Genomic DNA, 12,676 nt, shown 5'->3' on the forward strand with positions numbered 1-12,676 from the left:
GAAAACAACTATTCTTTTTTTTTTCCTTCTCAACATCAAATGCACCTTCAATTTAAGCCTATGTTCTTAATACATACTAAGTAATCAAGCAAAAGGAAACAAAGAGCTATCTGAAAAACTCATGTGAATGAGTCCATTTATAATAGCATCACAAAGAACAAAATACTTAGTAATAAACTTATCCAAGGTGGTAAATATTTGTACACCAAAAGCCACAAAATGTTGCAGAAAGAAATTACAGGATTGGGCTGGGGATATAGCCTAGTGGCAAGAGTGCCTGCCTCGGATACACGAGGCCCTAGGTTCAATTCCCCAGCACCAAATATACAGAAAACGGCCAGAAGCGGCGCTGTGGCTCAAGTGGCGGAGTGCTAGCCTTGAGCGGGAAGAAGCCAGGGACAGTGCTCAGGCCCTGAGTCCAAGGCCCAGGACTGGCCAAAAAAAAAAAAAGAAATTACAGGAGACATTTATCAAAAGAAAGACAACTTGGAAGACTCAGGAGACTTATACTGTAAGGCTGTAAGGCTGACGTTGCCTAGATCAATCTAAATACAGATTTAATGCATATCTATCAAAATCCCAGCAGTATTCATGGAGAAATAGAAAAATCCATCACAAAATGCATGTGAAATCTCAAGGGATTCCAAGTAACCAAAATAATCTTTAAGCAGAGCACAGTTGGGGGCTTTGCACTTCCAGATTTCAAAATGCACAAAGGTACAGCAACCAATACTATCAAGTGTTGGTGTAAAGACTGGTAAAGATAGGATGTTTTATGTGCTGAGTTCTAGAGACTGATGCATAGCAGTATGAAGAAAAAAACAACACTTAACAGCACTGAACTACACACCTAAGATGTACAGGATGATACCTTTGATGTTATGTATGGTTTATCACAATTTAAATCTTTAAAAATGTGTCCTTCATTAGCATTAATTGTATGAGGGAATTTCACTTTAACAAGTCCAAAATGGACTCGCGCATAGCTGTGCATACAAAGTACCTTGATCAGACCCCCGACTCCGTCGCTCTCCCTTGTGCTCAACCATCACCCCAGAAGTATTTTGACGATAGTCACCCTCTTTTATCCCTCTCACTCACCCTCCCCTTCACATTAGCACCCATACCTCCGTTTTATATTCTTGTCCTTCCCTTATTTAGTTTTTGTGTGTGCTTGAGGGCCCAAAAGGGTTTTGCCACGACACTGAACACAGGCATACACAGAACTTTAATCATATTGACCGCCTCCTGTACTCTCACAATTTAAGACAATTTTAATGGGAAGCAAAGGTAGAAATGGCATCGCTCTGAACCTGCCACTGCCTGCCTAATGGTGAGTTTCCCTTCTATCATAGGAAGAGCAAAGCCTCAAATTGTCTGCATGCCCCCCCCCCCCCAGCCGTGTGATTCAAGTCAGTTCTGATTGTTTCCATCCGGTCATGATGGCCAGTGAGGTCTTTTGGAGCCTCTCTTAGCTCCAGACATGAGATCTGCACTGGTTTGTGTCGGTCGGGGTTTCCACAGTGGGTTTCCAATGTGGAATGCCATGGAGAGTGAGAACCTGGGGTGGCAGCTGAGCACCCGGGCAAAGAACAGGAGACCAGCGTTTTCCAGGGCAGCTCCTGGAGTGCCTGGGCTCCCTCTTGTGGCTCTCGCACTGACTGCTCAGGAGATCCATCTTTGAGCCGGTAGCCAGAGCTGGAGATGGGACAGCCTGTAGAGTGGGCGGGTATGGGGCTGTGGTTCTCAAATCACCCTGCTGGCCTGTGTGTGTGTGTGTGTGTGTGTGTGTGTGTGTGTGTGTCCCTGGACATCTCCCTCAGGAGGGAGCCCACAAAGTTCCTCCAGTGACTGCAGGAGGGCCACGGACCCCATGGAGAGGCACCTAGGGGAAAGGGGATTGGTTTTCATCCCTTTCCGAGGCCAAGCTTGGGAGGATATTATTTCCAGGGCTGCAAAGACTCAGCCCCTGCATTTGGGGTGCAGCATGTGGGGGCAGGCCGTGTGTCTCCCTCCCTGGGCCCGATCATAGACGCTTTCCCACTCAACAAAGAATTGGGGACTGTCAAGGGTCTAAGACCCTGCCCAGGCCTCCCAGCTCCGGATCGAAGCTTCCAGCTCCCATCCCCAGGGCTTCGACCCAACGCAGGCCGCCCGACGACCGTTGGCAGGTCCTGGGCGGGGCCACCCCCCGGGGGGCGGAGTCGAGGGGCACGAAGGCCCGCCCACTTCCGGGATTCGCCGCTCGCGCGGAAGCGGGCCTCGCGATTGGCCAGCGTCGCCGTCGCTCAGCCATCGGGGCGGGGGAACGTTGTGGAGGCCGCGGGCCGCGGCAGTCGGGCGTCGGCGGCGGGTGGGAGTGGCACGCGGGCTCCTGGGGTGATGGAGTCGGCGCCCGCGGCGGCCCCCGGGCCTTCCTCCGCGCCCTCCCTCAGGGAGGAGCCGCTGTGCGCGGTGTGCTCCGACCCTTCCCCGGACGCCGTGACCCTGGACTGCGGCCACAACTTCTGCCTCCAGTGCGTGAGCCGCTGCTGGGCCGAGCAGCCGACGCCCGCCTGCCCCGCGTGCAGGGGGGGCGCCGCGCCGCCCCCGGCGCCGCGCACCCACCCCGCGCTCAACCGCCTGCTGGCCAACGTGCGGCTGGGCAAGGGCGCGGCGGGCCTGGGCCAGGGCGGGCTGGGCCGCCGCCCCGCGCGCCGCTGCCGCCCGCACCGCGCCGAGTTCTCCCACTACTGCTGGGAGGACAAGGAGCTGCTGTGCGGGACGTGCGGGGTCGACGCGCGCCACCAGGAGCACCGCGTGCAGTCGCTGGAGGAGGCCGCCCGCAGCGCCCGGGTGAGGGCCGGCGGGACCCGCGCCGCCCCCGCGCCGTCCGCACGACCCCGCGCCGTCCCCGTGATCCGGAGTGACCCCGCGCCGTCCCCGCGATCCCGAGCGACCCCGAGATCCCGAACGTCCCCGCGTCGTCCCCCGACCCCAAATGTCCCCCGTGACTCTGAGCTGTCCCCGCGACCCCGAACTTTCCCACGACCCCGCCACCCCACACCGCCCTGGAGCCCGCCTTGTCCCGGCCCGCCCCCCTCCGGCCTGTCCAGGCTTCTGGTGGCTTCTCCGGCTTGGTCGGATCCCCGCTCCCGTCTGTGCCCCAGGTGCCCAGGGCTGCGGAGTGGTTGGAGAGGCAGTGGCACGCGGGTGACGGTTAGGCCCAACCTCCCAAGGCGGCCCCTGCCCTTTGCTGTGGGGCCGGGTCAGACCCCCTGCCCACCAGGGCCACGGGGACACTGCACGCAGGGGGGCACTGCATGTATGGGGGGGCACCGCATGTGGGGGGCCCTAAGTTCCATCCCTAGCACCATGACAAAACATTACAGTTCCATGCACATTTTGGCACAGTTCCAATGAAGGGTAATGGAAAGATGACGTCGATATGTATATATATACATATGCATATACATATATATGAATAAATAACACGGATCCACAGCAATGTGTTTTCCCACTTGAGCCTATGGTAAATATGGGGTTCGACTGTGTTTAGTAATATAGCTGTTAAACTGAGATTCCAGTTGTAATTGTGCTTGGTCTCCAGCCCTAACGCACCTCCCTGTCTCCTCCTTCACCACATCAGGCCAAATGTAAGAACATGGAGCATACACTGCAGCAGAAAACCAGGGCCTTCAGCAGCACGCTGAGTTCCTATGAGGCTGTGGCCAAGCACAACCAGGTGAGTGAGTGACGGGGCTCGAGGGGTCAGGCACCACAGACCAATAAGGAGGAGGGAGAGTTGGCCCTGACTCCGGCTAACCTTGCCCTAGGGTAACTGTTGACTCAGAGCTGATCTTAGCTTTGGTGGTTTGTTCCCTATGCCTTTGGATGCTAACCTGAGCCCCTCTCCCTCTGAGACCTAGAAGTACAAGGCCAGCAGCCACAGGTTTGCCTAAGAAGTCCCATGTGCCGGTGGCACTTTGCATGTGTCAAAGGCTGCCATCTGCTGTTTTTTCAAGGCAGTGTGGTTTGGTGTTCCCTAGTGTTTCTTGTTTCCTCCCAGACCCACATCCGCTCTGTGGCAGCCTTAGACTCTTCATTTCCTAGGTACATAAGGTCTATCACTGTCACTGCCAAATCTCTCATCTTCATCCCACCTGCTTCTGCTTCTGCTCTCCATTCCGTTGTCCATGTGCTGGACATCAGCCAGTCTGCTCTCTACTTAAAACTGCTCAGTGGCATAGCGTTCCCCTGAGAGTACATGTGGTTGCTAAGGCTGTGATCCGCCCTGCCTGCCTGGTGCTGTCTGCTGTCTGCTGTCTGCTGGTGCTCTCTGTTCCTTAAATGGCCAGGTCGCCCTAGACCCCTTACTCGGCATCTTACCTCCGCTCACATTCCTCTCTGGGAGCTTTTCCTCACTGTCATACCCCCTGCTTTCTCCTCTTTAAGATACTTTGCTATTTATCATCACCTTTTGCTTTCCTTCTTTTTCTCTCCTCCCATCCAAATAAAGGGAAGTGGACACTTCATTCCCATTATCTTGAAGTTCTGGGCACACTGTAAATGACTGAGAAAGATTGGAGCGATGGGGCTAAGTTCCACAGCCAGGTGATAATGAGGCTCTTTCCTGAGCCCAGGCTTTGTCAGTGGACACACATACTAGAATTTTTTTTCAGAGCAGTGTCAAGCAGCCCAAATTGCTGTGTCTCTTCTATGGATCTGTCCAGCGGAGCGATGATTACTTAAGAAGCGATAGACTAGACCCAGATAAGCCATTTGCTATAATGTGGAGAGACAGCCAGAAGGAAGGTCTGTTTGCTGTGGGGATCAGGGCAGTAACTCCAATAGATGGTCTTTCACAACCAAGCCCAGTTCTCCAGGTAAGCTTCTCAGACCCTGCCAAACACACCCCCCGAATCTGATTCTTTTTAACCCTTCAGATAAGGTAAAGCATAAAAGTATCCAGCAGAGAGAAGCCCTCAACATTTCTGATGTCTTTGAAACCCACAGATTCATAGAGTTTCTATTTATTCATTGAATTATCTTGTGTCAGAACCGTAAACACAGATTGAGCCACTGCTGGAGTACATCTTTAAGGTGTTTTCCCCGTCATTATCATGGAGTCGTGTAGCCTTGTCTCTGCTCTTTACCTTGATTTCCTTTTGTGGCTAAAAGCATGTGAATGACTTGCCATGGGGCAGGACTGGACTGGTCATACTAGAGGTGAGATCTGTCTATCCGTCCATCATCCCAGATCCTGGAGGACTATTGGCTTCTTGTGTTGGTCAGGAGTTGTGTATAGGCCCGTGGATTTAGGTTTTGTTAAATTCCATAAAGCCACGAATGAAGTGGACATCTCAATGTTTACTTCTTCATTGCTGGTGCTGATGATGGCTCGCGGTGCCTTGGCACCACTGATTTTTCCTGCCTTGTTCTGTTCTTTTCTTTTCTTTCTTTCTTTCTTTCTCTCTCTCCCTTCCTTCCTTTCTTCCTTCCTTCCTTCCTTCCTTCCTTCCTTCCTTCCTTCCTTCCTTCCTTCCTTCCTTTCTTTCTTTCTTTCTCTCTCTCTTTCTTTCTTTCTTTCTTTCTTTCTTTCTTTCTTTCTTTCTTTCTTTCTTTCTTTCTTTCTCTTTCTCTCTTTCTTTCTTTTTTTTTTTGCCAGTCCTGGGCCTTGGACTCAGGGCCTGAGCACTGTCCCTGGCTTCTTTTTGCTCAAGGCTAGCACTCTACCACTGGAGCCACAGTGCCACCTCTGGCCATTTTCTGTATCTGTGGTGCTGAGGAATTGAACACAGGGCTTCATGTATATGAGGCGAGCACTCTTGCCACTAGGCCATATTCTCAGCCCCTTGTTCTGTTCTTTCTTCTGCGTGATAAAAATTGATCTTCCATTCTCTCTATTATGTACAAGACCAGTCCTTTTAGCCTGAACTTTCAATAATGCCATCTGTTGTCTGTCTCACTTTTTTATTATTGGTAATTTTGTGCAGCATTTCACAGTATCGGCCTTTTCATTTCAGTCTCTTCAGTGAATGTTAGTTCATGTCCCTTCTCCTAGTGGATTTATAAAAGTGCTTTGTATATTAAGACTAGCTGTAGTCTATCAAATATAGTGTAAATATTTTTCAAGTTTGTAATTTTTTAGTGAATATTTTTGTCATCCTTTCAGGGTCATAAATGTTTATTGAATTTTCAATCCCCAAATGAGATTACAACCTGCAAAATATGCATTTTTAATTGTTTTCCTAATGGTTACCTTCTAATTATGTGTGTACTTAATTGTATTAATAATCTTGCCATATAAAAGTCTTAATTTTTATTGTTTTCATAATTCCAAGCTGCATATTATGCTGGGGAAGGTCTTTCTCATTTCAAGGTAAGAGATATTTCTTTGCTTTTTCTCTAAGTATTTGTGTGGTTTATATCTTCCCTTCTTGACTACTTTGTGTAGTTAGGATTTGGAGTGTAAATGTTATTAATGAATGAGTTTTAAAAGAAACATTTCATCTTTAGTAGAGCCTTTCGCTTAGACACATCTAAGGTCCTAAGATTTGAAGACAAATCGCTTGTAGAAGTTTCTGCTAGTTTGCAGTCATTCATTCCTGCGACTCAAGCCTTTCCTTGTTCAACCTAAATAGGATTCGGAAGATTTTCTGTAGTGGAGGTTACAGGCCTGAGGTTGACAAGGGCAGTTATCAGCAGTGATTTCATTTAAAAAATATTCAGCACAACTGTTGGTTCCATTTGTCATGTGAACTCCAACTCCATGATAACGCATGATACTGCACTGAATGCAGAACACAGGGCTTCGCTAGGCCCGCAGGTTCCTAGCTGGAGAACAGATGAGGCCCCTATGTCTGACCTTGCGCCCCTGCTCTGCTGCAGGATGAGACTGCCTGGCTGGAAGGTCGCATTCACCAGGAATTTGAAAAGCTGCAAGAGTTCCTGAGGGCGGAAGAAAAGGCCACCCTGGACATGATGGCTGAGGACAGCAAAGAGAAGCAGCTGCTGATGGACCAGAAGATAAAGGATCTCACACGGGGGATGGAAGCACTGAACCGAGAGATTAAGCGGCTGAAGATGGAAATGAGGGAAGATGACATTTCCTTTCTCCTGGTAAGGGGCTCAGCGTCTGGGTTCAGGATGGGGCCTCAAACCACCAGCTCCAGCCAGCTCACTCTGCCTGTGACGTTCCACGACGGGCCCCAATGAGCTTGTGTTGTTGTGGTTGATACCAGGAAGTCCATTAGCGCCGTCTCAGAAGCCTCTTAGGGAGTCTTTTAATTTTCTATGTTATTTGGATTTTTTGCTCAACTAAGGTATGTTGGGGTGCGTGTGTGTGTGTGTGTGTGTGTGTGTGTGTGTGTGTGCGTGCTGGAGATCAAACACAAGGCCTTGTGTCTGTCAAGCAAATGCTCTACCTCTGAGCTCCATCATCAATCCTCAATCCTCCTTTCTTAAGAATAATTCCATTCTCTCTTTAAAAAAAAACAAAAACCAAGATTGAGTTCAGTTTTTCTTCCTTCTAGTGATCTTGCCATTGGTCCTTACAGGAAAGTTTCTGGAATTCGACAGCTGGTTTGTAAATCAGTCAGGATTTGCGGTGTTGTCTCCTCCTTTGATAGAATGGCTGAACTTTCTGGAAAGGAATCTTTGTCCAGTATAGTTGGAAGGGATGAGGGTGTCTCTGGAGATGGTATCCTCCACCCTGGGTAGGACCTTTGTGACTTGTCTGTGACTTATACAAAGCCATAATGTCTCCTTTCCCTAGAGGACCCCTGCTTACATACAGAGCCATTTGATGGTTTCTTAGAGTTGTGCTCTTTGCCTATTCTATTTTAGGAAATTGTATTACCTTCTGTGTTCAGAAATGCTTTTGTTTTGGGACACCTTCTTAGAAAACAGCTTTGTTGATGTCATTTGCATACTGTACTATACAACTCACCCATTTTCTAAACTTCATTTCTTATAAAGATGAGGTCTCAGTGTGTTGCCCAGGCTGACCTCAAACTCCTGGTCTCAAATTTTCCTCTGCCTCACTACTTCGACGACAGTCATGCGTCACCACGCTTGGCTACATTCCGCCATTAAAGATATATAGTTTAATGATTTCCAGTATTGAACAGAGTTGTGCAACTGTCATATCAATCAGTTTTAGAACATTTCATCATCTAGTTAAAAGCCTTACACACTTTGGCACTTCTCCCCAATCCCCTAGCAACCCTGCATTTTCTCTCTATATTTGCATCTAGACATTTCATACAAATCCAGCCATATAAATATATAGCTTTTTGTGACTGGCTTTATTTTTTTAATTCTTGGAAGTACTGAGGTTTGAACTGAGTCTTTCCTGCTTGCTAAGCTGATACTCTACCACTTGAGCCATGCCTCCAGCTCTGCTTTTTGCTAGTTATTTTAGAGATAAAATCTGCAGAGGATTTTTATTCCTGAGCTGGTTTCAAACCATGACTCTGGATCTCACCTCCTGCGTGGCTAGGATTACATGAGCCACTGATGCCTGGCTAATACCTAGCTTCTTTTAAAACTCCATTTGTGGCATCTTTCGATGTTCATTTATATGGACAAATAAGTTCCCTTATCTATTACATTTTATTCATCAATGGATAGTCATTTCTACTCTTTGGCTCTTATGGAAAGTAGGGGTATAAGCATTTGTGCACATATTTTATGTGGATATCTTTTTCATTTCTCTTGGGTAAATCCCTAAGATTTGCTGTATCACGTGACTTTTCAACTCCCTTGAAGAACTACCAGGCTCCTTTCTGAATTGACTTTGCTGTTTTATATCCTCATCCGCAGTATATGAGGATTTCAATTTCTATTTGTCCTTGCCCATTTTCTCTTCTCTTTAGATAGCCAACCTTTTGAGGGTGACCTGGTATCTCATGATTTGATTTGCATATCCCTGATGGTATTGAGCATCTTTTCACATCTTTACTGGCTTTTATATATCTTCCTTGGGAAAATGTCTATTTGGATTCTTTGCCCACTTTTTAATTGGATTGTCTTTATAATGTTTAGTTTTAAGAGTTTTTAAATATGTATTCTAGATATAGAGCCTTTCTCACTTTTAACTCTACATTTACGACTAAATCTACTTTGAATATTTTCATCTACCTTGCATTGTTTTAATCTTGTGTAAGGTGAGGGTCCTACTCTTCACCATGTTAGTATCCAGTTGTAGCAACATCATTTGTTGGGAGGACCGTTCTTTCCCTCACTGGTCGTGGCCTGCTTGGAGATAATCAGCTAATGTGAGGGTCTTTCTGGGCTTTCCGGTTCATTCCACTCACGTCTGTCCTGTGGCACCACATGGTTGTGATCACTAGTGTTTTATAGCAAGTTTTGAAATTGCATTGTGGGAGTGATATTTGTTCTTTAATTTCTATATCAATTAAAAAACTTCATTTTTCAATTTCTGCCAAGAAGGTATATAGGATTGGTCAGCTGATGGAATGAATTGTTTTGTGGTGCTGGAGCTTCATAGATGCTAGAGCTCTTATAGTGCCTCATAGTTCTCTCTTCCTGAGCTACGTTCTCCGTTCTGGCATCTGAGATTTTGATAGTGATTACACTGAATTTGTAGATCGATGTAGTGTTGATATCTTAACACTATCAAGTCTTCTGATAAACATCCTCTTGAGGCCAGAAACTTACACATTTTCTCTGCTTTTTTTTTTCTCTTTCAGAAACACAAGGCCCGAAAACGCCGGTAAGTTGATAAGTCTGGTGAGGGGAGGGGAAGAGAGGTAGAGAAATTAGGGGTGCACAATCCAGTGGCCCCAAGAGCACGCAGGAACAATCAGATGGAGAGAGCTCCTGGTCAAGGCATTCCCGTTCTGCTTGGCACAGGGAAAGTGAAGAGAACACCAGGCCTGTTGCTTGTGTTTTTCACTAGTCATTTAGACTTTCTTCTTGATTGGCCTCCTGCCTCTGAGAGCCTCAGGCCATAGGGTTGATGGCCATTGAGTTCTTTATGATAAATATGGAAGAACTGCATCCTTGTCCAAGCTGTCCAAAAATGGAAGAGAGTACTTCAAATGGTCGTGAGCTCTCTGTCACTAGAGGTCCTCAAGCAGAGGCTGGAGGATACCTGGCTCGGCAGACATAGTTATTGTTAAGGCGCCTTCCACTCAGCCATCTCCTGAGCAGATGTGTGTGATTTCTGCCCACAAGAAGAAATCTCAGTGTTGGAGAACCGTTAGTACCAGATCCCGAAGGGGTGTGGCAGCCCAGCTGGCTCCTGGTCCAGGCCAGTTTGTGTTGAGGAAAGTAGTGAGGAAATGTCGGCTTTCAGCAAGGGGCCCCGTCCTGTAGCCCATTTCCAGTTAACCCACTGGAGTCTGGGATGCCTGGTCCCAGCCCCAGCCACTATGCCCCGCCCTCCATTCCAGGCTCTTCTACATTCTGGATCCGGACCCCCTCCAGCCTGGCATGCTCATTGATGTCTGCAAGTACCTGGGGTCTCTGCAGTACCGCGTCTGGAAGAAGATGATCTCCTTCATTGAAGTTGGTGAGTGGGGAGTGCGGGCGAGTGTTTGAGGTGTGGTGGGAGAACGGCAAGCTAGCACAGAGCCAGCCGAGCTCACCTCCGCTAGGTCCAGCTCCTTTTCCAGCTGGTGTTTTCCAGTCTAGAAAAGGCCCCTGGTCCCTTTCTTCCCTGGTCCTGTCTGACAGCTCCTTCCCCTCCTAGTCTAGTAGAGCCCCTTCCGGTGCAGGTCACGACTCTGCTCCTCTTCAGAAGGACACGTGCTTTCCTTTGTATTCGGCGTCCTCCTTCCCTGTTCCAGCATCGCCTCTCCCAGTGTGGCTTCTGGACACACTAGTCCTTGGGTCTTGGTTTTACAGGAGCGGATGTCGTGCTTTTCTGCTATGACCAAAGGACTACAAACTGGGTGGCTTAAAATGACTGGTGTTTCGTCTCCCATAGTTCTGGAGACTGGAAGCCCACTGTCTGTCTGCAAGCAGGGCCCTGCTTCTCTGAGGCCTGCAGGGAAGAGCCTTGGCTCCTTAGTTTCTGGGGTTGCTGGTAGTGCCTGCTGTCTCTGGCTTAGGCTGCAGCACTTTGCTTGCTTTGCCATTGTCCCATGGCATTCTCCTTTAAGTATCTTTGTCTCTTCCTCTCTTACCATGACATAATCATGGTGGATGAAAAGTCTAACCTCCACTTAACTAATTACAGAGACCCTCTTCCCAAATCAGGTCACATACTGATGGCTTTCGCATTTCCCCATGAGGAGCACGGTTCCACCCATGCCCGCCCATCAGCCTAGGCAGCTCCTGTCCACCCTGGAGCAAGTGGGAGAGTGCTGGTCAGTGTGGTAGAGGGGTGATGTCAGCTGCCTGGGGGCTGGGAGGGCGACTGTCTCACTGACTGCCCCTTCTCTTTCTGCCTACAGTGCCCATCACCTTGGATCCAAACACTGCCTCTGGCTGGTTGTCGGTGCACGATGACCTTGCAAGTGTCAGCAACCAAGCCTACTGGAGACCGGTGGGGAATCCGGATCGATTTTCCTCAGCACCCGCCCTGATGGGCTCCCAAGTCTTCTCGGAGGGCTACCATGCTTGGGAGGTTTCTGTGGGTGAGCTGCAGAACTGGCGTGTAGGTGTGATGCGGGTAGAGTCAGAGATAGGAGAAGAATGCTACACCCACAACTGCTTCTACGACACGCGCTCGGGCTTCTGGTACCTGTACCATATGCGGGGCCAGGAGGATGACATATGCATCGCCTCAGAGCAGGGCATCGTCATTCTGCCCCTGCCCATGCCACACCGCCTGCGCGTGGAGCTCGAGTGCGAGGATGGCGAGCTCTCTTTCTACGACGTTGGGCGCCAGTGCCATATCTACACCTTCCATGCTTGCTTTGGAACGGTGCGGCCCTACTTCTACATAGGGCCCCCTCAGGAGAACGAGGCCCATGAGCCTCTGCGCATCTGCCCCCTTCAAGTTACTATCAGGGAGGAGCTGGACGGCTGAGCTGCCCCTAGCTTGTTAGGTGTCATGCCACGGGCCTCTTAAGACTCTTGCTGTCTTGGAGGCCCACATTTCCTTTAGTGTTCTTATTAGCAAAAGTTGATGTGTTTAAGTTAATTCCTTTTTCTCCTAATAGTTCATGCTATGCAGTAAATAAATAGAGTTTACTTGTTGGTTGATGAACATACAGCTTGTTTCCACTTCTTTGGCTCTTAGGAATGATGCTGCTGTGAACATTTGTGCGAAAGCCTCTGTGTGGCTATGCCTTTAATTCTCTTTGGTTTACTTAGGAAAGGTTTTGTCTGGATTTTACGGAAACCCTAACCTTTGAAGAACTGCCAAGCTGTTTTCGAGTGTAGTTCTACTATATATCCCTTCAGCAGTGAGTGTAAGAACATCATGCCACATCCTTGCCAACACCTGTTACTCTCTTCTACTGTAGACATCCTAGGATGGATGAAGTAGTATGCGGTTATGGCTTTTATTTGCAGTTCCCTGATAGTTGGTGGTTTATGATCTTTTGGCCTCTGAATATAACCCAATGGTAGAGCACTTGCCTAGTATGCCCAGGGCCTTTGGTTCTGTTTTCCCCATTCCCCCCCCCCCCACACACACACAAGTTTTCATGTGTCTATTGACCATTATATAATACCTGCTTAGGAAACTTACCTTCAGAGCCTTTGGCCATTTTTTCAG

At 48.6% G+C, this 12,676-nt stretch overlaps 1 protein-coding gene across 1 annotated transcript; it reads left to right on the forward strand.

Annotated features, from left to right (window-relative positions):
* Nucleotides 1–2,379: 2,379 nt before the first annotated feature.
* On the forward strand, nucleotides 2,380–11,983 carry Trim35 (tripartite motif containing 35). The gene is made up of 6 exons (XM_048330615.1): nucleotides 2,380–2,835; nucleotides 3,629–3,724; nucleotides 6,871–7,101; nucleotides 9,696–9,718; nucleotides 10,401–10,519; nucleotides 11,406–11,983. Exons 1-6 carry the CDS (start codon nucleotides 2,383–2,385, stop codon nucleotides 11,981–11,983), a joined length of 1,500 nt encoding a protein of 499 aa, XP_048186572.1. The 5' UTR covers nucleotides 2,380–2,382.
* Nucleotides 11,984–12,676: the final 693 nt, after the last annotated feature.

This window comes from Perognathus longimembris, chromosome 21 (assembly GCF_023159225.1).
Source record: "Perognathus longimembris pacificus isolate PPM17 chromosome 21, ASM2315922v1, whole genome shotgun sequence".
Lineage (NCBI taxonomy): Eukaryota > Metazoa > Chordata > Mammalia > Rodentia > Heteromyidae > Perognathus > Perognathus longimembris.